This window comes from Neodiprion pinetum, chromosome 1, assembly GCF_021155775.2.
Source record: "Neodiprion pinetum isolate iyNeoPine1 chromosome 1, iyNeoPine1.2, whole genome shotgun sequence".
In the NCBI taxonomy this organism is placed as follows: Eukaryota; Metazoa; Arthropoda; class Insecta; order Hymenoptera; family Diprionidae; genus Neodiprion; species Neodiprion pinetum.
In genome coordinates, this window is record NC_060232.1 from 7,944,347 (window position 1) to 7,968,155 (window position 23,809).

At 37.6% G+C, this 23,809-nt stretch overlaps 4 protein-coding genes across 8 annotated transcripts; 2 read left to right on the forward strand and 2 right to left on the reverse strand.

Annotated features, from left to right (window-relative positions):
• The first annotated feature begins 1,764 nt into the window (after nt 1-1,764).
• IleRS (Isoleucyl-tRNA synthetase) lies at nt 1,765-6,519 on the forward strand. Its single transcript, XM_046633796.2, has one exon. The coding sequence runs from the start codon at nt 2,326-2,328 to the stop codon at nt 6,091-6,093; it is 3,768 nt and encodes a 1,255-aa protein (XP_046489752.1). The 5' UTR covers nt 1,765-2,325; the 3' UTR covers nt 6,094-6,519.
• LOC124222671 (transmembrane and ubiquitin-like domain-containing protein 1) lies at nt 6,474-9,057 on the reverse strand. Of its 2 annotated transcripts, none has more exons than XM_069136908.1 (4): nt 9,035-9,057; nt 7,983-8,314; nt 7,583-7,895; nt 6,474-7,441 (listed from the first exon to the last, which is right to left on the reverse strand). In XM_069136908.1, the coding sequence occupies exons 2-4, from the start codon at nt 8,284-8,286 to the stop codon at nt 6,985-6,987; spliced, it is 1,074 nt and encodes a 357-aa protein (XP_068993009.1). In that variant the 5' UTR covers nt 8,287-8,314; nt 9,035-9,057; the 3' UTR covers nt 6,474-6,984. The 2 variants fall into 2 exon arrangements, with proteins under 2 accessions (XP_068993009.1, XP_046489848.1); XM_046633892.2 differs by lacking the exon at nt 9,035-9,057 and adding an exon at nt 8,623-8,811.
• Nucleotides 9,058-9,075: 18 nt separating this feature from the next.
• ALiX (programmed cell death 6-interacting protein-like protein AliX) lies at nt 9,076-14,149 on the forward strand. Its single transcript, XM_046633838.1, has 15 exons — nt 9,076-9,349; nt 9,781-9,896; nt 10,035-10,162; nt 10,268-10,546; nt 10,685-10,786; nt 10,959-11,181; nt 11,273-11,396; nt 11,470-11,647; nt 11,757-11,918; nt 12,011-12,154; nt 12,239-12,454; nt 12,590-12,739; nt 12,830-12,971; nt 13,120-13,320; nt 13,642-14,149. The coding sequence occupies exons 1-15, from the start codon at nt 9,144-9,146 to the stop codon at nt 13,749-13,751; spliced, it is 2,481 nt and encodes an 826-aa protein (XP_046489794.1). The 5' UTR covers nt 9,076-9,143; the 3' UTR covers nt 13,752-14,149.
• Nucleotides 14,150-16,424: 2,275 nt separating this feature from the next.
• On the reverse strand, nt 16,425-23,706 carry LOC124222632 (glutamyl aminopeptidase). Of its 4 annotated transcripts, none has more exons than XM_046633807.2 (16): nt 23,433-23,706; nt 22,211-22,620; nt 20,920-21,355; nt 20,409-20,556; nt 20,008-20,278; nt 19,742-19,912; nt 19,559-19,656; nt 19,301-19,435; nt 18,930-19,228; nt 18,707-18,792; nt 18,496-18,623; nt 18,062-18,265; nt 17,897-17,976; nt 17,673-17,821; nt 17,330-17,462; nt 16,425-17,235 (listed from the first exon to the last, which is right to left on the reverse strand). In XM_046633807.2, exons 2-16 carry the CDS (start codon nt 22,455-22,457, stop codon nt 16,866-16,868), a joined length of 2,955 nt encoding a protein of 984 aa, XP_046489763.1. In that variant the 5' UTR covers nt 22,458-22,620; nt 23,433-23,706; the 3' UTR covers nt 16,425-16,865. The 4 variants fall into 4 exon arrangements, with proteins under 4 accessions (XP_046489763.1, XP_046489779.1, XP_046489770.1 ...); XM_046633823.2 differs by lacking the exon at nt 23,433-23,706 and adding an exon at nt 23,336-23,420; XM_046633814.2 differs by lacking the exon at nt 23,433-23,706 and adding an exon at nt 23,114-23,420.
• Between the last annotated feature and the right edge of the window lie 103 nt (nt 23,707-23,809).

Genomic DNA, 23,809 nt, shown 5'->3' on the forward strand with positions numbered 1-23,809 from the left:
GCAAAATGTTTTTGTATCGTAGTCTGCCTACTCAGAATACAGTATCGCGGTTATATTCCGCCAACCCTAACATTGCATTTATTATTTTAGTAAATGTTGGCAGACTATCAGTACATTAACCTTTTGTAAAAGTGATTAAAAACATCCTGTATGCCAATTAGCATTTTTCTAAGCGAGCTAAGCCTGCAGTTGATCAATACTTGTTGGCTGTTAAAAGATTGAAAATGATATATAAGATGCAAATTGATTACGTTACGTTATGCCAGACTTTGGAATTTCATAAATTTAACAATAACGTGAATAATTGAATATGTTCAAACCTCAGGTGAACCCACCACTTAAACGGCATCATCGGTAAATTCAAACGTAGATTATTACATCAGTTACGAAACACAATTCGATCTCGCGAGTGCCGAGTAAGCGATGGTTACCTGTCGCGATGCTCATTCCACTTTAAGCAACGTGTATAATCTCTAACTGGAAGTAAGCTACGCTAAATTGCATTGCGAAAAAAAATTATTCAACCGAAAGTTAAGCACGTTGCAATCGTGAATGAGCCTAACCATGCAGCTAAGAAATCGAAGATTTGTGTAACAATTGTTACCGCCACGCCACGTGACAGGGGAATACCAGGGAAAAACCCGTAACCTAACACATGCAAACTCACCAGCGTTGCCGAGAAATGGAGAAGTTACTCGGAAGTCTCTGCTTAAATCTGTGAAAAGCAAAACAAAACACTTGAATTAATTTAGGAAATCGGCTTTTCAGATTTCAAATCAATTATTACTGTTATCGAGATTCATATTTATACATTGCATGTTATGCAAGAACAAAAGTTCGGCTTTAAATGACCACCGTGAATTATCAATCAATAATTAAAGTATTGTTACCTCGACTCTGGGCTGCTCCACACTTTAACACGTAGTAGTTCTTGTAGCATCTCAGGTTTATTGGTGAAGTGACGCATGTTTCACATAATTCAGATCTTCAGTAATTTCTTATAATCCGAAAATCCGCACCGTAACGACACTGGATTCTACACTCACTCTCTGTGCTGTAGCAGTATCTTTGAACCGACCAAATAAATTTGCTAACAACGGAACTGCGCATTTGCCGAAAATCAGCCAAAGAAAAAAAATAATAAAATTGACACTCGTCGCACAGAGCCAAAAGTAGACATCACTTAAATCTGAAGTTACATAAAACAATGAAAACTCGGGACACGAAATTCACCTTCACCATTCGCAGGGTGTTTTTATTTCATTCACTCGGTTTTTCCACTGGCTACACGCTGCTCATCGTGTATTACTCACAGATGAGTATGGTGGAAATACACTGATCGAACAACGTGACACCACCTGAACAACGCGGTCTGAATCTTGAACCGATACTGAGAACACGTTATTTCACTCCGATTGCTTGGAAACGACTGATGCACGGCGCGGCGCTCAGAAGAGATTTAACTGTTCTCTGATCGATGGAAGATAATAATTCGCGCGCCCTCTCTGTGGCTCTTCCCACGGAGTGGGGGTAGCTGCACATACCTGCCTAGGCTTTTCATCCCCCCTCTCGTAGCCCACACTCCGCGGGTAGAGCGACAGAGAGAGCGCGAGAATTATTATTTGCTGTCCTTTAGAGAACCGACTCGATTCCGTTCATAGGACAATTAAACCATTGCTTACGCTCTATTTTACATATCTATGGTTTCAACGGCCGGGTGAAAACACCACGTAAGCTACGCGTAACGAGATCAAATGTTTAGAGCATTGCCAATATTGCCATAACATGCGACGTTAGACGAAGTATGAATTCTCCGACCACTTACGAATATTTCTTGAACGGGATTTTCTTAACTTTTCAATTTCACTATGACGACGGTATGTTACCAACGTTCTGCACGCGGTAGTTTTTAGTTATAAGACCTTTTTTTACCGATGTGCTCAGCTGCTTGGTTGATAATGCGTGAAACTGCTAATACCAACAAACTCGTATCATCAGGCTAGAACACTAGAACAGTGATTGTGAGAATATAACCATAGTATAACCTAAAAATAATTTGCAACTTCTGCTGATGAGAGAAGCACGTTGCGTTGAGGTCGTTTGAACAGCCGGTGTGAAACTTTTTATTTAAGTATTTAAACTAAAATCGGTTTTTTGCTGACTATTGCATAGAGTATTTGCACAGAGTCGTGAAGGAAGATGTGTGAATTCACACGTGAATAGTTTTCTGCTGCTGATACAATAATATCAAATTAATCTAATACGGCTGCGAAGTAGCAGGTTGCATCATTCGTTTATCACAAAGTATCTAATTGTAACACTGCAATGATGGAAAAACTACCAGATACAATAAACTTTCCCAAAGAGGAAGAAGTCATCCTCGAGTTATGGAAAAAATTGGACGTATTTAATACTTGTTTAAAACAGTCGAAAGGCAAACCTAGATATTCCTTCTTTGATGGGCCACCCTTTGCTACTGGTATGCCACATTATGGTCACTTATTAGCAGGGTCAATAAAGGACATAGTCACGAGGTATGCACATCAGCGTGGGTTTCATGTTGAGCGAAGATTTGGCTGGGACACACATGGCTTACCGGTAGAGTTCGAAGTCGACAAAGTGCTTGGGATCAAGGGCCCCGATGATGTAGCCAAGATGGGGATAGCCAACTATAACAAAGAATGTAGAAGCATTGTAATGCGCTATGCGTCTGAGTGGGAAACTATTGTTGGAAGGATTGGACGATGGATCGATTTTAAGAATGACTATAAAACTCTTTATCCTTGGTATATGGAATCCATATGGTGGATCTTTAAGGAATTATTCAACAAAGGTCTCGTATATCAAGGTGTAAAAGTAATGCCCTTCTCTACCGGATGTAATACTCCATTATCCAATTTTGAATCTGGTCAGAACTACAAAGACATCGCCGATCCTTCGGTAGTAATCGCTTTTCCACTGCTCGACGAACCTGGAATATCTATTTTGGCTTGGACGACAACTCCGTGGACTCTTCCCAGTAACCTGGCATTATGTTGCAATCCGAATTTTGAGTATGTCGAGGCGAAAGACTTGACTACGAATAAAATTTACGTCATACTTAAGTCAAGTTTGAACCTTATATACAAATCTAAAAATCAGTATGCATTAGTTGGTAAGAGGAAGGGCACTGACCTTAAAGGTAAACGCTATGAGCCACCATTTAACTACTTTTGCGATCTGAGGGAAAAAGGAGCCTTCGTGGTATTAAACGACACTTACGTAACTGCTGAAACTGGTACTGGAATTGTTCATCAAGCACCATACTTCGGAGAGGATGATTATCGCTGCTGTTTGGCAGCAGGAATAATAACTCGTGATCAGTCTGTTGTCTGCCCTGTTGATAACTGCGGTAATTTTACAGAGCCAGTAAGTGACTTTTTGGGTCAGTATGTCAAGACTGCTGATAAAAATATCATAAAGCATCTGCAAGGAAAAGGAAAACTTGTTCACAGTGGAACCAGCAAACACAAATATCCCTACTGTTGGAGGTCCGATACTCCGTTGATCTACAAAGCAGTTCCATCTTGGTTTATTAGGGTTGAACAATTCAAAGACAAGCTAATAACTGCAAACTCTGAAACTTATTGGGTGCCTGAATATGTTAAAGACAAACGTTTCGGTAATTGGCTTCGAGATGCTAGGGACTGGGCTATCAGTAGAAATCGTTACTGGGGTAATCCCATACCGCTCTGGGTGTCCGAGGACAAAATGGAAATTGTGTGTGTTGGAAGTATTGCAGAATTAGAGCAGTTGACTGGATCCAAGATTGAAGATATTCACAGAGAAAGTATAGACCATCTGACCATTCCTTCTAAGCGTCCTGGGCATCCTCCTCTTAAACGTGTCACGGAAGTATTTGACTGTTGGTTTGAATCTGGATCCATGCCTTATGCTCAAATGCATTACCCTTTTGAACGAGTCAAAGACTTTGAAGATAGTTTCCCAGCTGATTTCATCGCCGAAGGTATCGATCAAACTCGTGGTTGGTTTTACACCTTGCTGGTAATTTCTACAGCATTATTTGGAAAGGCACCGTTCAAAAATCTAGTTGCTAATGGTCTGGTCCTTGCTGCCGATGGTCAGAAGATGTCGAAACGAAAGCAGAATTATCCAGATCCAAAAGAAGTACTTAATAAATTTGGGGCTGATGCTCTAAGGTTGTACTTGATCAACTCCCCAGTAGTCAGGGCTGAAAATTTGCGCTTCAAAGAAGAAGGTGTGCGAGACATTATAAAAGACGTATTTTTGCCATGGTATAACGCATTTAGATTTTTGATGCAAAATGTTGAGAGATTTGAACGTGAAGAAAAACTACCATTTAATTACAATGAAACCAAGAAGATTTCTGACTCGTCAGACAATATAATGGATAGATGGCTCACCTCTTTTACTCAGTCATTGCTGCAATTTCTAAAAGAAGAAATGCAAGCTTATAGACTTTACACTGTCGTACCTCGACTGATAAAATTTATAGATAATCTAACCAATTGGTACGTAAGAATGAACAGAAAACGAATAAAAGGTGATGGAGGAACAAGAGATTGTGAACAAGCGCTGAACACGTTATTCTCTGTTCTCTATACAATGGTGAGAATAAATGCACCGTTTACACCATTTTTAACTGAATTCATGTTCCAACGACTGTCCAAGTTAATTGTAGCAACCAAAGGCAACATGGACAGCGTTCATTACCAAATGATTCCTGATCCAAACATAGCTCTTATTGACGAAACTATCGAAAAAGCAGTTTCTCACATGCAAACAGTAATTGAGCTGGGAAGAGTTGCTAGAGACAGAAAAACTATTCCTGTAAAATATCCATTGCCAGGAATTGTGGTAATCCATCGAGACCCCAAAGTTTTAGAAGATATCAATTCACTCAAAACATATATACTTGAAGAATTGAACATAAGGGAGCTCACTACTACAACTGACAAAGAAAAATATGGCGTTATATTACGTGCTGAGCCAGATCATAAAACGCTTGGTGCTAGACTGAAGGGCGAGTTCAAATCTATAATGCAAGCTATCAAGCAACTATCGGATGAAGATCTACAAAAATTTGTTGCAACAAAAAAAATTGAAGTACAAGGTCACGAATTAGGGCCTGAAGATATTCGGCTTATGTTTAGCTTCACCGGTCCAGCAGCTGAAAAATTTTCTGAACAATACGAAGCACACAGTGAAGGAGATATCCTGATTCTTCTGGATGTTACTCTAGATGAAACAATGCAGCACGAAGGGGTTGCACGTGAAATAATAAACCGTGTACAGAAACTAAGGAAGAAAGCACAGCTTGTACCATCTGATGAGGCTATTGTGTATTACGAGATTGAGGACCTTAGTAGCAACTTGGCTGCAGTGGCTGTTAGCTATAAATCGTTCATAGAAGGAATTACAAAAACGCCTCAGAAAAATATCGCAGAGATGTCTCCTGACGATGATATTATTATACAAGAAGAACAAAAAGTTAAGGGGGTCAATCTTAAACTTGTTTTAACAAAAGTTAAACCATCCGATTCTACCGAAATCAGACTACATCTCAACGACTCCCAAGTAGAACCATTCTCTAAATGGGTAAATTTAAAACTCGTTAATCTTAAACCAAGATTTGGGGCCACTAATTCGGTAGCCACCATATTGTTAGAAAATTTTACCGGAGGTGTCAGCATATCGTATAATCAACTGAATTCTGAGATCGAGAAAATATTTGGTATATATGGCTGTCACTACGATTTGTATTCTGATGGAAAATTAGTTACTGAGTCAACACCAATCACGTCGCTACACACGCAGACAATATTAATTGTTCCAGCTGGTACATGTCTGTCCATATCAAATGTAAACAACAAATTACCTGTTTGTCACTTTGTCAATGTAAAATCGAAATCCCAAAAGGGAGTCATCCTACTTGAAAATCCTGTAGGAAATTTTGCCTTGGACAATAGTGCTTTGCATCAAAGATTATTAGTGTTTGGAAATGTTAATTTTTCTAATGTACCAGCAGATAATATTTTTAAACTCAATGGGACAACATTAGAAGCCAAATAATAATGTATTCGATTTTCGTCGTTTCTCTTCTTTTTGTTTTGCTACTTGAATTCAGGTAACAAAGTTTTGAAAAACGATTTTATGCTAATACTTGATTGTGGCTCAATCTTTTACTGGAATAAGAAAACGCCAGGTGACAATTAGTAGTTCTTTGATTGCGTATGTATGTAAATTATAGGAATTATTTTATAAATAAAATCGAGATTTATATTAATTATTAGTCAATTTGACAATTTGATTCTTTAACCTCTGGTTTATTCTTCCTACATTTTAAAAATAAAGATAACGTTCGGAAAATATAACAAACAAGTTAAGTTTAACATAAGCTCATCACGGGTGGCAATAATTTATAAAATAACTCAAACTGCATTCTGTACGCATGTAACATGGTAACTGAAATATAAACCTGCTATTTCAATGTAACAACGATGGTTTTTTTTTTTTACATTCTATATACACGGCAAAGTTTAGAATTTGCGTATCATTTAAATTAAACAAGAATTAATTCATAGCAAATTTAATGCCAACAGTTTTTCATCACCTATATTTTACAAAAAAAAAATATATATATATATATATATATATATATATTCAAAATTGAAAAGTAGTACGTGGTAGAAAAATTTACATAAGAATTTTCTTTTCCGAAATATTCTCTCCTCTTCCTGATATTTGTAAGGTAACAGTATACTTTCCGGACTCTTGTTATGCAACGGTCAATGTCTGAAAATTGAAAACAGACTTCGTCCTTACTTAATGTAAAGACATTGCGTTTATTCCGAGACAAAATGTTCAAGATTTCACGTGATCAAGTCACTTTATCCGCAGTAACTGTGTTTTAAATATTTCATATAACATTGTCCAGTTTTTCCAAAATGATTAAGGTCGTTTTTATTCAATGTTTCTAATGCTATCTTGATCAGGGAAAAAATGGCCGAAAAGTGCAACGGTAAACATAGCGGTGAGCGCGTATAGTGCGAGAGTAGTAGTTGCCGTGAATAACTGAGCATAATGGTATCGTGAATACCAAGCGAGACCCAAAATTACTGTCAAAATGCTAACTAAAAGTCTACTAAGATCCCAGTCGTGCCGTCCTCCTGCAAGACCTGCACTTGCTGGCAAGTCTTGGAATGATTGAGGGTTAAAGTACAGTGGCGAGGCATTGTCTGATGTGCCTGACTGAACTGCAGGCGTAGGATTTGGTCGTGGTTGATGTACCAAACAATGAACAACACAATTATGGTACAAACCGCACCTCTTCAAGGTTCTAGTATCAGGTTGAAGTACCTGACCATTGAATACCAAACGAACTAGTTTCTGAGCAGCAAGTTCCACCTCAAAATGTTTCCTGCAAACAACAAAAGTCACAAATAGAATTTTTTTTTACAGGATAAGAGATACCAACTAGAATGACCAAAACATCTTTGTTATTTAGCATAAGGCACATCCGTGTTACGGATTTATGATAAAAATGGAGTGCCCTGATCACCTTTTAAAATCACCCAATAATTCCTCTGGACTTCCTTTAACTACTTTTTGATCGTCGTTGATAAACTTTAGTTTTATAGTTATTTGGGTAGCTTCATCAACCACAGGCTCAGCACCGGCGCCTAAATGCTCGGTTGTGATAGTAGCCGCAGATTCAGGTACATCAGTTGATTCCGTAGCAGTATCGATCTTGACTATTCTCTGTCGTAATCCGGAATCATCGTTATTGAAAGTGTCCATAGCTTGGATCAGCACTTCTTCGGACGAGGCAGCCGCAACAGATGAGTTTGTTTCGTTTTGTTCTTCAGCAGGAGCTGCAGAATTGCAATGGAATATGATTAACAGTGAATAAATTGAGAAATCGATTAAAATGAGTAAGAAATTCGTCGCACTAGCTCTACCTGGGACAGCGGATGATGTTGGACATTGCGGATCTACCGTATCGGTCACAGTTTCAATTGCATGTTCTATAGCTTCGGGTGTGGGCTCAAGATTTTGGATTCGACTTGTAGAGTTTGTAATCTGACTACTCGCCCTAAGTTCTGCAATACGAGTACGTGTGCGATGTTGCAATATCAACACTGTACGTATAAGTGGCTGATCGGCTATACTTGTAGAACACCATGCCAGCCATCCAACTAACAGTACGCTGACTATTATGAAGAAATCGGTCACTTCGTCACCAACACCGTCAATTAACGTCATATTTGTTGAAGTGAGGATATTAATTAATCTGGGAACATGTAGAAAAAAAAAGATAGAATATAAAGAAATGAAGGTTATAAGATGATGTCAATATTTTCAATTTATTCACTACTTTGATTCGCGGTACTGAAAACTGTTTTCAAGTAAAGTACATGTGCGGTTTTAGAGTTGATTTTTAATCATCGTTACGCACATAATTATTATACACAATTGTGAAATATCTATGGTTATTGGTTAATTTTATGTATATGAAATCAGTGAGTCATATTGTCCGATAATAACAAATATGTAGTGGATGATTTCGTGATTGTATGTTGAATTTGATAATTTCCTGACCTGGGTCGAATATTATTGAAAATACACTCGATATCATCAAATCTTCATCCAAATTGCAAGAAAATAAACATAAATGTAAAACAACCCTGTGGTTAATAGACTGCTTTTTAATTTCGATCTGGGATATGAGGTAAATATTTTGCGAATTACGTTACAGGTCCCAGGGACGTGACACTCCACGGGCATACTAGTAATTAATGAATCAGTATCGTAGACGGAAGGTGGGGTTTCCTTCACCTTATCCCGTTTAAACGATCGTTGAGAATCGAAACTGTGTTCAATTGTGGGGGATCCCGTGCTAAATATAAAGTAAGAAAAACTAGCCGACACGTCTCCTTTTCTCATAGTACTTGAGAATTCATTTTGTTATCGTACTTCATTATTTCAGTACGGACTAATTCTCTAAGGGTACCTATATTTAGGGGTACGGTCCTGTGATCTCGAGCTCTAACTGTCATCGCGCCACTGGCGTCGGATCCTAGTAGTCATCACTTTACACCACTTTACCAGTGAACGTCAAAATGGCAGACCTGATAGCCGTTCCCCTAAAGAAACCGTCAGATGTTGACATTGTTAAACCGTTGACAAATGTGATTAAATCAACGTATAACTCTGCTGACAACCAGAAAGATTATACTGAATCTATAAATGAGTTTAACAAACTTCGTAATAACGCGTTATGGCGTGCCTTTGAGAAGTACGAAAGCTCTTTGGAGGTTATTTACAGGTATGACTCATTCATCTATCAATTATTATCATTTTTTCTTCATCACACATTCCGCTTGAAATTATACGTACTTATTCGCGATATAAAATGATTCAAGCTTTCTATTCGCTCAATTTTGTTGCTCGTTTGATCGTGCCACGTCTTAAATAAATATTTGTAACATATAACTACACCCTTGTTACACCCAGTGTCCAGTTTCAATTGACTAATGAACATGATTTGCAGTAGTTAGGTAAACACAGTAATCTTTAACACATTTCAGTCAAATATTGGCTTTGGATACTTGGCTCTCACTTGCCCGTATTATCTTGAGAAACATATTGTACGCAATAGCAGAATCTGAGGCAAAATTCTTATGTTTGTTTGGAATAGTTGTGTACACAATAAAAAGTATGTACATTTTTTACACAAAAATAATCTCTGTTTCACAGTTACTATGATCAACTCAATGCTCTGGAAGCAAAGATTCCAGCACATGAGCTTCAAATACCATTCAAATGGAAGGATGCTTTTGATCGGACAATATTTGGTGGAAAACTGAGTTTGAGTAAGCAGATTGGCTCTATCCTGTGATACTCACTTGTGGAAGTTTTTCAATTTTCAGTTTAATTAAGAAGCAAAATAATCTACATGACATATACTTTATTATGGAACATTGACATTAATTCCAACTGTTTTTTTCTAGCAATCAGCTCATTGGCATATGAAAAAGTATGCGTTCTTTTTAATATTGCTGCCCTGCAAAGCGCAGTTGGGGCTACACAGTCTCTTGATAGTGATGAAGGCCTCAAGCTCGCTGCGAAGCTCTTTCAGGTCCATATTCACTTGTATTTTTAATGAGATATTGACTATGCATTGATGTTTTCATTGCATAAATATCGGGTCTAGATGATTAATTGATGGTTTTTAATCCTTCAGCAATCTGCTGGTATATTCAACTATCTGAAAGGTAATGTGATGCTTGCAATTCAGCAAGAGCCAACTCCTGATATAAGTCCTGATACCCTCGGCGCATTATCTTCACTGATGCTAGCTCAAGCACAAGAAATATTTGTACACAAAGCAATTCACGATTCTATGAAGGATGGTATTATTGCTAAGCTTGCTGCGCAGGCAGAAGATCTATACGCCGAAGCTTTGAAATTATTTCAAAAAGAGATCTTCCGTGCTTTCTGGGACAAAGAATGGGTTCCATTGGTACGTTTCATAAACTATATTTGATTTAAATAATCTATTGTATTTGTTACTTTTGAGGTGCTCCAAAAGAATGCCACATTATATTTACCCTATAAAAATGATACTCTGATTAATTACCAATATAAAATGCTACTTTAGATTGCAGGAAAGCAAGCTGGATATCGAGCAATGGCTGAATTGTATCAAAGTTTTGTATGCAAGACAAACAAAAGCATTGGAGAAGAAATTGCTAGATTGGAGGTAGGTTAATATTATCAATCCAATTTTGTGAGATATTTTCTCTTCATTCCATTTTATGTACCTACATCATTAATTTAAAATTAATTTCTATATTTACATCTGAATAACTTTTACTATTCAGTAAAACTTGAACAGTAAATCGATTTAACGCCAGTTTTATGTTTTGTTCTAGCACGCAGTCGAATTGTTCAAGTCTGCTCAACAGCGATCTAATAAACCCAATTTGTTTCAAGATTATGCCAATAAGGCGCAAAGAAATTTAACTGAAGCAAAGAAAGACAATGATTTTATCTATCACGAACGTATTCCAGATGTCAAGATGCTAAATCCCATTGGAAAGGCTAGTGTAGCTAAGATACTTCCACCTTCTGAAACATTCAGCTCTAATTTCCACGGTACGATAGTGAAGATAATGTATATTTTTATATTGAATAAAATCATTTTTTATTTATATTTAAAAATTATGGAATCTTCATATTCTGATAGATTTGTTCGCGGAACTGTTGCCTGTGAGTGTGCATCATGCATTGTCATCCTATGAGTCGCGTCGCAATGAAATAGTGAACAGTGAGATTTCCAAGCTACGAGAATCAACTCAGATGTTGAATAGGTAAAGTTGTTTTCATGGAATAAAATTTCACAGATAAAAATATGCGAATGTGTCTATTGTCCTCTATTTTCAGCGTTTTAGCCAGTCTAAATTTGCCAGCTGCTATCGAAGACACAAGTGGCACAGAATTGCCTCAATCTTTACTGGACAAGGCAGCTTATGTGAGGAATGCTGGCGGAGTCCAAGCTATCGAAGCAACAATGAATGAACTTCCAGAGCTCCTGCAAAGAAACAAGGACATCTTGGACGAGGTAATCACTGAGTGAATGAAATTATTTGCCATGATCTATTGAATGTTCTTTGTTCCCTGCACTTTAAAATCTGAATTTCCATACAACTAAATTCTCCACTAATTTTCAGTCTGAAAGAATGCTGAAAGAAGAAAAGGATTCTGACGACCAGCTCCGGGAACAATTCAAAGAACGATGGACTAGAATACCGAGTGCAAGTCTCACCGAACAATTTACTGTCAACGCTCGGAAATATCGTGAGATCATCAATAATGCTGTTACTGCTGACAAGGTACAAACACTAAGTGTTGGTGATTTGATATAATAAGAATCCTTTATCTGTGGCTTTCAAACTTGAACTATTAACGTTTCATCCCTTAAAAGGTTGTCCGACAAAGATTTGAATCATTTCGTTCAGGAATGGAGACTCTCAGTAAGGATCCAAGTGAATTGTTGAACACTGTACCAGCTGGCTCTGCTCTCCAAGAAAGTGGGGCTGTTTCTCAACTAAGAAAATTAATGGAGGATGTAAGTTGATTTGTGCTTAAGTTTGGCCAGAGGCATTTTGATATTATTGTACATATCTATAATTATTGGAATAATGTTGTCTAGGTTGAGACATTGAAGGCTGAGCGAGATGCAATTGAAAGCGAATTAAAGTCAGCTGCAACCGATATGAAATCAGTATTCTTGTCAGCATTATCTCAGGATGGCGCTATTGATGAACCAAACATGTCTGTAGAACACATTGGTCAAGTTTATGGCCCATTACAAAAGCAAGTTCGAGATAGTCTGGCTCGACAAGAATCCCTAGTAGCTGACATTCAGGTGAGGCTGTAGCAAATTTTCTATTTCTATTTAAGTATTAGACAACAAGCTGATATTGTAATATTAATTTGATTTATTAATTATTATGTCTCTCTGAGATTGGAAGATTTACATAAAATCTTTGTAAACTTGCAGGCACGTCATGCTGCATTTATAAATGAGCATTCTGGTGCCGGTAGTACACGTGAAGCAATGTTGTGTCAGTTGGCATCTGCATACGATGCTTTCAAAGAGCTTGAGAACAACCTGAGGGAAGGAGCTAAATTTTACAATGATCTTACACAGGTTAATAACTTTGTTGTGTATTCAAAATACCGGTTTCTTTGCATATGTACACACCTATTAATTTTTTTATTTTCTTGTAACTCTCGATAGTTGCTGGTGGTTTTCCAAAACAAAATATCTGACTTCTGCTTTGCCCGCAAAACCGAGAAGGAGGAATTAATGAAGGATTTAACCACAAATCTAAGTCACACAGGTCCGGCAACAACACCAACGATCCCATCTCATCACGGAGGTAACTTTTATACATACGTTTAACCAGTATGATTATGCACTAGTGGCATATTACAATTAGACCAACAATATAAGTTATAGGCAACAAACGAATCTGTTACTACTTGGATAAAAATAAACTATTCATATGACTGCGACTTAATTTCCAGGCAACACACCCCAATCACAGTCACAATCCAATATTCAAGGCGGATCTCAATTGCCATATCCGACAATGCAATATCAAGGTGGAATGCCCGTGCCTTACGGTGCTAGTGCAGCTACTCCCTACCCAACATATGTGCCTCCACCAATGCCAGCAGGCTATAACGGATTATACAACTATGCAACAATGCCTTATCCAACACAAGGTAGTAACTCTTATACAATAATACGACTCATAGCAAGTCACTATCATTTTCAGTCGTAATTGCAATGTACAATTACATTTGAATATCGGTAATTTTTTCAAATCGAATCACAATATTTTGTTTACTGCTCTCAAAAGTTTCCGATCAGCAATTTCGTGGGTATTGATAGGTTTACTGGCTGAATATTGCAATGTCCATAGCTGTGATAAATGTTGTTTTCTCTCGATTATTTGGAATTTTTCGGTCAGAAAAAAATAATATCGTGCAATAGATGAAAGCAAACGCTTTGTATGGTTTATTGATTAAATACATGGATTTCAGGTGGATATAACCCGTATCAACCACAACCACACGCACCCCAAGCACCTTATGGTGGCTATGCAACTCTACCCAGATACGGTGGGTCAAATCCTCCGCCAAAGCCATGGTGAATAAATTGCCCAGTTTCAATGAAAGATTGAGCAACATTTTAATGTTATATGAGGATTTTAGACCTATTAACTTCAATTTTAATTAAAAAATGCTTGATTCTGAGGCTGTGTAACGTTTTGTTGTCACTAAGAGGTTACATCTACATCAAATTTTTAAAGACATTTTCACGATTTGAACTGCAAAGATTTAACTAATGTGTAAAAGCATTATGTTATGTGTATTCTCTACATCAGTTATCGGAGCAGTGATGGAGTAGCCTTAAGAAGAACCAGGCTGTAATAATTTCGCATTATGGTTATGTAAGGTTTAATAAGCGTAAGAATCATGTCTTAATGCTACATTTATTTTTGTTATTCAAATTATCTAGTTACTAATATATGAAATATCACAATGTAAACTGTGTATTATGTTCAAGTCACCTATCTCACTGCGGGTTGTCCATTAAATACGACTTGTCCTACGATTCGACCTTCTCAATTGAGCAATTCTTGGCAATTTTTTATTCAAAAGTGGCAAAGTTATTGATCATCGAAGGAATAACTTTGAGATAATTTGCGTTTGTTAAACTCCCACATTCACATACTCCTTTGCACATCACCATATTTGGTAGATTATTCGATACGCGTGCTTTAAATGTGGTATTCTCTGTAATGAATATTCCGATCAAATGATTCTTCGATATTCTCTGTCTTTCTCATCGTACATGTGAAAAAATCGGTCCATTGGGGTCAAACAGAAAATGATATAACCAGTAGAATTGTACACTTTCAAAATATATGTATTCAAAAGATTGCGCGATCGTTGATTATTTGTGGTTGGTATCTAAGGTTTATTAGAAACAGTGAAATTACGATTGCAAACAATAGCAGTGATACAATTACAATCGCTCACCGGATAGACTAATTACAGAGAGTTTACGCACCTCAAACATTTGCTCATGTTCGGCACCAATCGTCCACATTTCACTTAATATTGAGAATAATTACCATGATGTAAACCGGACCATTACAAATGCTCTAATTCAATCATGCAATACCCTCAGAAAGAACAACACAAGTTAAAAGCCTTAAAGTATAAGCACATGCGTTCCTGCCAAGCTGCTGTACGCGACTGATGTCAATTGACGCCGAGCCGAGTTGTGACGCCCCGACGCTCGCTCGCAAATTCAATCGCGTTCAAGCGTTTGGAACGAGCTCTTGCAATCAGAAAATATGTGTCCCTATGGATCCAGCGGACTGATGTGGTTCAGTTTGGATGCTGGCAAGCGTAAAGCATGAATCAAATAACTCGTGCAACACCTGTTCCTCAACTTTAAACTGCCAATTTATGCATTGTATGACGTATACAGGGGCTCTAGTTAAGTGTTTCATCTGATACACAGATGACCGAGATTTATAAATACTGATAACCGTAACGTCGAAGCGGAAATGATATTTCTAGCTCTACGGACACAATCTTGCTACATTGGTGACACGGCTCTCATCATAGCTGAAGCAACAGTTTTCGTTGTTGTGGGTGGTTGCCGGTTTTGTTAAGTATGAGTTGAAGTGTGAAAGATATAAGGGTTGAACGCGTGTAAACGAAAGATTGACATGATGACGTACCCTATGATTCGAGAAATTGAATAACGAGAATCTGATGTTAGAGTCTAGTGGTTCTCGCTACATCGTTTCCCACTGCTTCACAGATGGTGGCTTCTGTGAGACCGAGTCTCGGGTTCGAGCGCCTCGGCAGGTTGCTTCGTCCGGCCCTCTGCCGGTTTGCGATAATCGACCCTAGACTTAAATTCAGTCTCTTTGCAGTCGTGACTATCCAAAACAATCCAGGACTCTCTGAACCTCTTTCTGTATTTCCGACACGGACTCCGTCTACCGGATGCGATTGATCAACTTCTCGCATTTCAGGATTGAACGTGTAGTTGATGTACCCAGGTCTCTGCCGAACGTATGGGCTCATGGGCCGTGCCGTATAGTGCCTGACGATAAGAGGGGCTAGCGCGGCTCGTACTTGCAAAGATGAACCCACCCTATATCTGCTCTAGTCGGCGCTCGAGCTGCAAATCCTAGCTGCAAATGCCCACTCGCTTCTACGCCGCTCGGGGATCCGCGCTCGATGCGCGTATTCGCTGCTGCGCATGCGCATCACACACCCGCCATCCGCTACCCTCAGACGCGAGTACGGTGCAGCAGCTGGCTTTTGATGTGCGTGTACTGTCCTCCAGCCGTCTTTTCCTCAGGAGGATACTGAGATCGCATCACCCGGCGCCTGGCTAGCTTTTGACATGCGTATTATATACAGTTCCCCAGCTGTCTCTTCCTCAGGGAGATGCTGAGACCGCACCACCCAACATCTGATTTGCTCTTAAGTCACATTGATATCACCAAAGTATAATTGCAATCACTTATATCCAACACCGAATGATATCTATAGTTAGTGCAATTTTTATCTCACCTACTTTTTTCAGTTGTAGTCTTAGCTGTAATGTTATAACGCGACATTCGAGCAACTTGCATTCGTTAATCAGATTTGCGTGGCCTAATATGATGAATCAATCTTGTCGTGATTGTTTTCCATGTCGATGAACTTCTGAAATAATGAAATTGCTAACAAACCACTGAAGATATAGAACGTAATGAGTCATAAAACTTGTCTGAAGCCCAAACACTGATGAATTTCAATTCATTTTTTTTCTTTAATATCGATTATATAGCAAAACATGTGTAGTATATACAGTATCTGAAATACTAATCAATAGTCACCTTCAACAATGTTAAATGTGCAAAATATCAATATTTTAGAATAAATGGTTCAATGTCGCGTATTCGTTACTGTGAAGAAATGCAAGTTCATTTCTTACAGTTACGATTTGCGAAAAATCTTGAAAACGAGATTTCAAGGCGAGTAATATCATTAATTTTAATCGTTCTCATAAAGAAACGTGGTAAGATTTACTAAACACTTTTCAGTAATCACTAATGTGATTCTCATGAATTCAATCTTTATGAATGATGCTGATGATTTACATTTCTTGCGTATACCTGCAACATGAATCTACTCTTCTGATAGAAGAGTGTGCCACCTCAATAAAATCGAGTACATGCGCCACATCATTCTTATTCTTGGTGAGATTTCAGCCAGGAGTCAAGTTTGCCAGAGTTATTTTTGAGCCATTTGATATTGTTAGATACAGTTTCCAAGGCTTGAGCTCTATAACTCGCACCGGCTCCGGCTTCCGGATACTTTGCAAAGAAAGCTAGCATTTCATCGAGCTTGAGCTGAGTAGAGAAAGTATAAGAAATTCCAGGAATCAGTTGCCCGAGGTAGCGATTGTTTAACGTGTAACGTTTGACCAAAATTTCCCAGTTCTCTCTAATCCAATCCCAAACCAGAGGCGCCCCGACGGGATTAGCGGCAATGTTATTAATACAGGTGAAATAATCCTGAGATCTAACGTACTTTTCATCGATCGCCAAATTAATGAATCTATAAAAACATGTGTCATGTCAAGATAATCCGGCTTATATGAACACACTGAAGCACAATTAGCTCATTTTCAGTACAGATAACGTGCTCTTACTTGTTCAGGATCCAAACAGATTTAATTCCTGCCAAACCATACATCAGTTTAAGTTTTTCCGTAGAATCTGTCTCATTGACAAATTTATCGAACATGGTGTTCCATTCAGCCTCTCCACCCACAGAATTCATTCCTGTAAAGTAAAAAATGATACATCGTATCCTCTATTTTTTTTCATTGACAAATTATAATTATAACTCACAACGGGGTACGCTATAAAATGTATTCCTTAGAATTTCCACACATTATCTATACAAATTGCCGTCCAAGGTTGCCTATTTTATATAATTATAAATATTTATGACGAGATTGTGATGTTATGATCAGCTAGTTACAAACGTACCATAGTAGTAAATTAGAGATCGAACATCAGGATGAGGGCGATTATCGTATGGATCATTTATCCAGCTAGTGAAGAGCTTTCCGGCTTCAGTCAAACACTGAGCATGACCGACCCCGCATGCCATTTTTAAGATGGTGGTGCGAAGACGGCTGGGTATACACCATTAAATAAGTATTAGGAGAACAGTGGAAGACATGATATTGCGCAATAAAATTATTACTTACAGCGTTACATGACTTTCATCGACACCCACTGTCCATGTAACAGCTTCGTACGTACTGTTGACCAAGTTTTTTACGTAAGTCTGGAAGCCAAGAATTGAGTGAATGATGTAGGTGTGATCAATGCAGCTTGAAAATATTGGGTCGTTATTTAATATTTATACGTACTCTAAAACGAGTGGATAGGTCTGTTGAGGCAAGTAGAAAGTTAATGGTGCTGAGTTTTGAAGCAGCGACCTTCCACGGGACGAAATGCGTCTCACCAACGAGATATGCAGTCATATCCATTGCTATATCATAGTCTAGCTCAGTCGCATCGGCTAGACTAAATGCATCTTCCAGAAGGTGAGTTCTGTCCGAAGCCGAGAATGTCTGTAAAATCAAAGATTTGAGTAAATTTTCGAAATGATCTACTTTTTCATATTGCTTGACTAATATTTCACTTGATACAATTTGGGGTTTTGCATAAAAAGAAAAATTTACTACAAATAAAAATTGCAATATCACTCTTACACTTGCTTTGTGTTACCGAAAATCCGACTAGATGATTATAATTCCTAGTTGAGAAATACTGCAGTATAGCTAACATAGAAGTTTCTCACCTTGTGGTTATATTGTAAAACGTTACTCAGTGCCATCCACTCAGCTTTTTCGTAATTCACACGATAGTACCCAATTTGATCTTTGTTCAATTTAATCCATTGTACTGACTTGTCAAGAGTAATAGACACTAAAATGTATCAAGATTAGTCTTATGAACCAATTTCACCAATAGAGTATAATCATATAAGATTTACATCTCCTGTAACTTACAGCTACTGGCATGCTTGTCAAACCATACCAATGTTGGTTTGGAACTCGCACTAGTTGTGTAGGTAATGGGAATGGTCCATTTGTATCTGAAATAAAAATCACTAAATTATTTGGTTTAGTCACTTAAAAAGCTGCACATTGATGAGAAGAATTTGTCAGAAAACTTGTAATTAACTAATTTACGATATATGTTCGAAATTCAAGTCATAACATAAGTCCATACCCATAATTTGATTCACTTGAGTTATAGGTGGCTTTAGGATCAGCCAGAAATCGTTTCTGGGTCAATGTATAAACATCACCATTTCTGACGACATTCACAACAGGGAAGCCCATTTGTCTAGTCCAGGTGTCCATGATAGCTGTGATATGCAAATTCGAACCGACTGCATTTTGCAAAATGAAAAAGAGATCAGATGTCTCTGCATTTTGATAAGCATACTGATTCAAATATTTAGTTATTCCTGCGTAGAAAATGTCAGAGCCAATAAAGTTATCGAGCATACGAAGAATAGATGCCCCCTGTAATCAATAGAGCTTCTATTGTAATTCTTAAAAATTCATATGTAGTTATAATAATAAATTATAGCAAACCTTGTTATAAGAAATCACATCAAAAATTGCTGTTATTTCATCAGGGTTACTGACAGTTTGAACTATTGGGTGCGAACTAAGGGTGGCATCAGTTTTGAAAACTGGGTGAACCAAATCGACTAAGAACTGATCCATCTGTAGACACCAAAATGAAAATTTAGTGTCAAATTTAAAAATTTGATTCGGTAATAGGAAAAATCTGTTAAAAATCGTTGATAATAATTAACTACTATTTTACTATCAACTTGTGTTACTGACCATTCCCCATTCCGGAAGTATAGCATCCGAGCTTTTAAACTGCATATAGGTAGCAAATCCCTCATTAAGCCAGAGGTCATTCCACCACGCCATGGTCACTGGAATATTTGAAAGACTTAAAAAACCAATTTATATCATAGCTTGATACAGAGTAAAATTATGAACCAATTTTGTGGTTCTTACCAAGGTTTCCAAACCACATATGAGCAAATTCATGACACACTACAGTGACAACGCTCTTCTTGTTGGCTGTGGAACTCTTAGCACTGTCATACAAGAGACGTGCTTCTCTGTACGTAACCAGACCCCAATTCTCCATTGCCCCAGAAACAAAATCGGGAATAGCAGCCATATCTGAAATGAAACAGAGTTGTCTCTACATTTTTATTCGTCCAGATGGAATTGAGAAATTCTGTGATAATGTGAAACGAATCTATTTAAATACAAACCTAGTTTTGGCAATGGATAATCGATGTTGAACAAGTTGATGTAGTATTCTATAGCTTTTACTCCAATGTTCAGCGCAAAGGCACCTTTCGATTGCTGTGCTCGTGTTGTATAAACACTTACAGGAAAAGTCCGTCCTGCAAGACCTTTAGCTTCTTCTGTTACAGCCACAAAGTCGCTTACGATAAAGCAGGCAAGGTAAGTTGACATTGGCACACTTTTGGCAAATGTAACTGTCGTTAAACCTGGTTCAGGTTTGTTTACTGCAGCACTCTGTAAGGCACAAATGATAAAATAAAATCATATCAAATGTATATCATTGAATTTGAATTAAGAGAAAAACTGAAAGTTGTACAGTATCAATACAATTCTGACATTCTCTGTAAACAAAATGCAATATCACCTGGACATTCATGTTAGAAAGGGTTGTGTAGCCATCGCCAGCTGGCTGTACAACTTTGATTGAAAACTCTGCTTTGAATCCTGGTTCATCAAAGCATGGAAATGCGCGCCTGGCATAGGTGGGTTCAAATTTTGATGTAGCGATTGACCTAAAAAAGTAAGTGATGTATGATCGTAACTATTGTTTACTACGCATTAAAGTGATTACTGCATGAATGAATGTAGTTCATTTCTTAAAATCAGGTTCCTGTTACATGTCAGTGACAAAGAAAATAAGATAAAATTCATAATCTGTGAATCAAATCTATTGACATTGATTAGTATTAAAAGATAGGTGAAAACATCTGAGGACCTTTTACAGGTTGACATGAGCCGATAAGATAATATATGATTGGGTCGATGAGTTGATCATAATCCGTTTTTTGTTTACAACATCTTTAAAGATCAAGTCTTCATTGGTAATCGCCTGTATGCCACATGTACACGCCTAAGGAGTTTTCACAGTCGCTTACCTTGTTCTTTTCAATTCATCTTTGTAAGTACTAGAATAAAAGCCAACAATTTTATCTGGTTGCAAGGCGCCTTCGAATTCTAGCGTGACATTATAAAGTCCAGGTTGAAATTCTTTTTTCGGTGCAATTACCCATGTTTCTAATTTCTCAACAGCATAAGTTTCTTGAATTTCAATTTCCCAATTTTTCTCGCGGCCAATAGTGACCACCTTCGTAGAAATGATATTCAAATCTTTCTGATGAAGGCAAATGTAGTCCCTTATCTCTGATAGATCCACTGCAATCGTGACGTTTCCCTTGAAGGTTCCTTTCATTAGATCGGGGAACAAGTACAAGTCATAGTGTATCGGCTTTACATCTTTTGGCAACCGAAATGTTAAGCCACTCAGAGTCTCGTTCTGTGGCATGGCTACAAGGTTGTCACTTTTATTAGAACCTGCAGGCAAATGTATTTTACTTTGATATGAACGACTCATTATCAAACTATACTTGTGTTTACATGCTAAGCAAATAATATGGTATTGGAAAAACAACGGACTAAGTAAAGGTCAAAGCCACGAGATATGTCTCAATTCTATAGTAAATAGAAAATAACATTCTTCTACAATCTAGTCTTTCTTCTGCTTTTTTTTTCTAATTTCTCCGCGATACTGACTGTTCTGATACAATAGTTATGGAATATATTTATTTGATTGTCGCCAAACTGATTAAAAACATGCTAGTGCACACATTTTTGTTCTTCCAATGAATATAAGTATAAAATTTGTTTCAACATATTGCTGTGAATTCAACATGTAAAGTAAATTGAAAGTTTCTCTTGTTTACGTAATATATATTTAAATGTCTCAGGTAAAAACGGCTGCAGGTCATTGAGCTTTGTTGAGTCTGTCAAATTGATACTTTATTGCACACTCAAGTTTTTAAGTCACAATTTGGACGGTGATTTGCAAAAGAAAAAGAATCCCAGAAGTAAAGACATTGTTGCTCTTATAACAAAACTACAAGTCATTGAAACATCTGACAAACAATAAGATTTGAAGTTTAATAATCGGTACGACGATTAATTGCCGCTGTTCTGACAGATTCCTACAAATAGGATTCATTCTTTTATTCAATCATTGCGCGCAGCTCTATACAGTGCACTTGCACCTCTTTCTTACTCAGAAGAAGACAAAGATGTTTACGCGCAGATCTAAATGAAAGAACCCTTCCGTGTTTTCATTGATATTTCGCTTCAAGTTTAAACTGCCGGAATTACCTTGATCAACACTAGAATAAGTGTGTATCTTACCGGCAAATGCGTCGGAGATGTCGTATCTGCCTCCCAGAAGAATAATGAAAGTGATCAGGCCGGCGCAGATTAAGGCGAGAACAAAGCAGATTCCACAAATAAAGTTAAACAATATTCCACCGGCTCTCCGCCGGCTTTTTTCCTTCGGCTCTGATTGTGAGCCCGAATCAGCGTCGGAGTTTTGATAGCCGGAGTTTCTGAGCGAGGTCAGGCAGACGCTGCGCCCTCCAGCGTGATCATTCATCATCAAACCACCTGATGAACAATTCACTGCGCATGCGCGGGTATTTAAAACAATTTTGCGGGATTCGTTGCACTACGACGCTTTACTACGTCACGGCTGGAGATGTGAGTGGTAAAAGTGACCGATAAATTTACCGTATCTTTACCGTTACAAACTAGTAACGTGACTGCAAATAAAATTACCACATTGAGCAATCATAATATGTATTAGGGTGTTTCAAAATAAAATTTTATATATATATATATATATATATATATATGTGTGTACCTACTTAATCTGAGAAACGTTTCGAAAACAAATTTTTAAGAAAAAATGTGAAGAAATCTATAAACTGTCTTCTTAGGCCCATAATTTTGTGATGAAACTATAGTAAATTTATCAATACATTCATAATGGGTTGTGAATGTTATATTGCTTTCTACTGAAAAAAACGAAAATTATGTTTATGGGAGGCGAAAAGAAATGACGTGCTACTTCTGTCTAGTTGTAATTTCGTAAATGACCGGTCATATTTTTTTATAACAGTCAATTTATTAAATAATCTTAATATCAATATTCTTACATCTCTAGTCGCAGCGTCGTTGCATGTGTTGGGCACATGCAATTATCGCTGTCAAATGAAAAAAATTGAGAGAGTATTGGTGAAAGTTTTTACGTACGAGTACGTCGATAACACCGTCGGAATCTAATTGTAAGCACTTAATGTTATCTTTGCAAATAAAAAACGTGTACGTAGCAGCATTGCAAAGTCCCTCAAGTCCGATATAACTTTTGGACTGGACTAATGTCAATGTTTTAAAAAAAACATGTTTTTAGATGTATATAGACACGATCGTGTTTTCGAGACTTAAGTGGTCGGTTATTATCATTTTTTTTTTTACCAATTCGTGAATGCAATTTCCACAGATTCTAACAAGGTAATGGTTTGTAATTGAATGATATTTCACAATGTTTAATAGTTGACGATTTCACACGTACCACTACACTGTATCCGTTTTCATTTGCAACTGAGAGAATCGTCCACGCGAATTCCTTTACGTGATAAATTTCTACACACTAGGCCGACACTTTCGCTTGGCTTGTTGACCAGCGCTTTACTTGGTGAGATCAACAAAACAAAATCCGCGTCTAATCGTGAACCCAATAGCCTCATAGCTCTCTACTCTCCTTAGAGTAAGTGTATGAATGACGTATGAGGAGACGATGTCGTATAGCGTACTAAAGGTACTAAACAACGAACGCGTGGGGGATGACTGCAGGTTCACGTATAAACTTCTGTACTTCGTCGACTCGCAGCTCTTGCGCATTCGTACGTGCACAAAATTCTAATTATCGTTTAATTGATGCTAATTATT

Coding starts and splice junctions, on each gene's coding strand:
- IleRS (XM_046633796.2), top strand. CDS start 2,326: ATGATGGAAAAACTACCAGATACAATAAACTTTCCCAAAGAGGAAGAA.
- LOC124222671 (XM_069136908.1), bottom strand. CDS start 8,286: ATGACGTTAATTGACGGTGTTGGTGACGAAGTGACCGATTTCTTCATA. Junction 7,896..7,982: donor AACATCATCCGCTGTCCCAG/GTAGAGCTAGTG, acceptor GCAATTCTGCAG/CTCCTGCTGAAGAACAAAAC. Junction 7,442..7,582: donor TTATTGGGTGATTTTAAAAG/GTGATCAGGGCA, acceptor TGTTGTTTGCAG/GAAACATTTTGAGGTGGAAC.
- ALiX (XM_046633838.1), top strand. CDS start 9,144: ATGGCAGACCTGATAGCCGTTCCCCTAAAGAAACCGTCAGATGTTGAC. Junction 9,897..10,034: donor TGGTGGAAAACTGAGTTTGA/GTAAGCAGATTG, acceptor GTTTTTTTCTAG/CAATCAGCTCATTGGCATAT. Junction 12,740..12,829: donor TTTACAATGATCTTACACAG/GTTAATAACTTT, acceptor AACTCTCGATAG/TTGCTGGTGGTTTTCCAAAA.
- LOC124222632 (XM_046633807.2), bottom strand. CDS start 22,457: ATGATGAATGATCACGCTGGAGGGCGCAGCGTCTGCCTGACCTCGCTC. Junction 20,279..20,408: donor TTTCTAACATGAATGTCCAG/GTGATATTGCAT, acceptor TGTGCCTTACAG/AGTGCTGCAGTAAACAAACC. Junction 19,436..19,558: donor TACTTCCGGAATGGGGAATG/GTCAGTAACACA, acceptor TGGTGTCTACAG/ATGGATCAGTTCTTAGTCGA.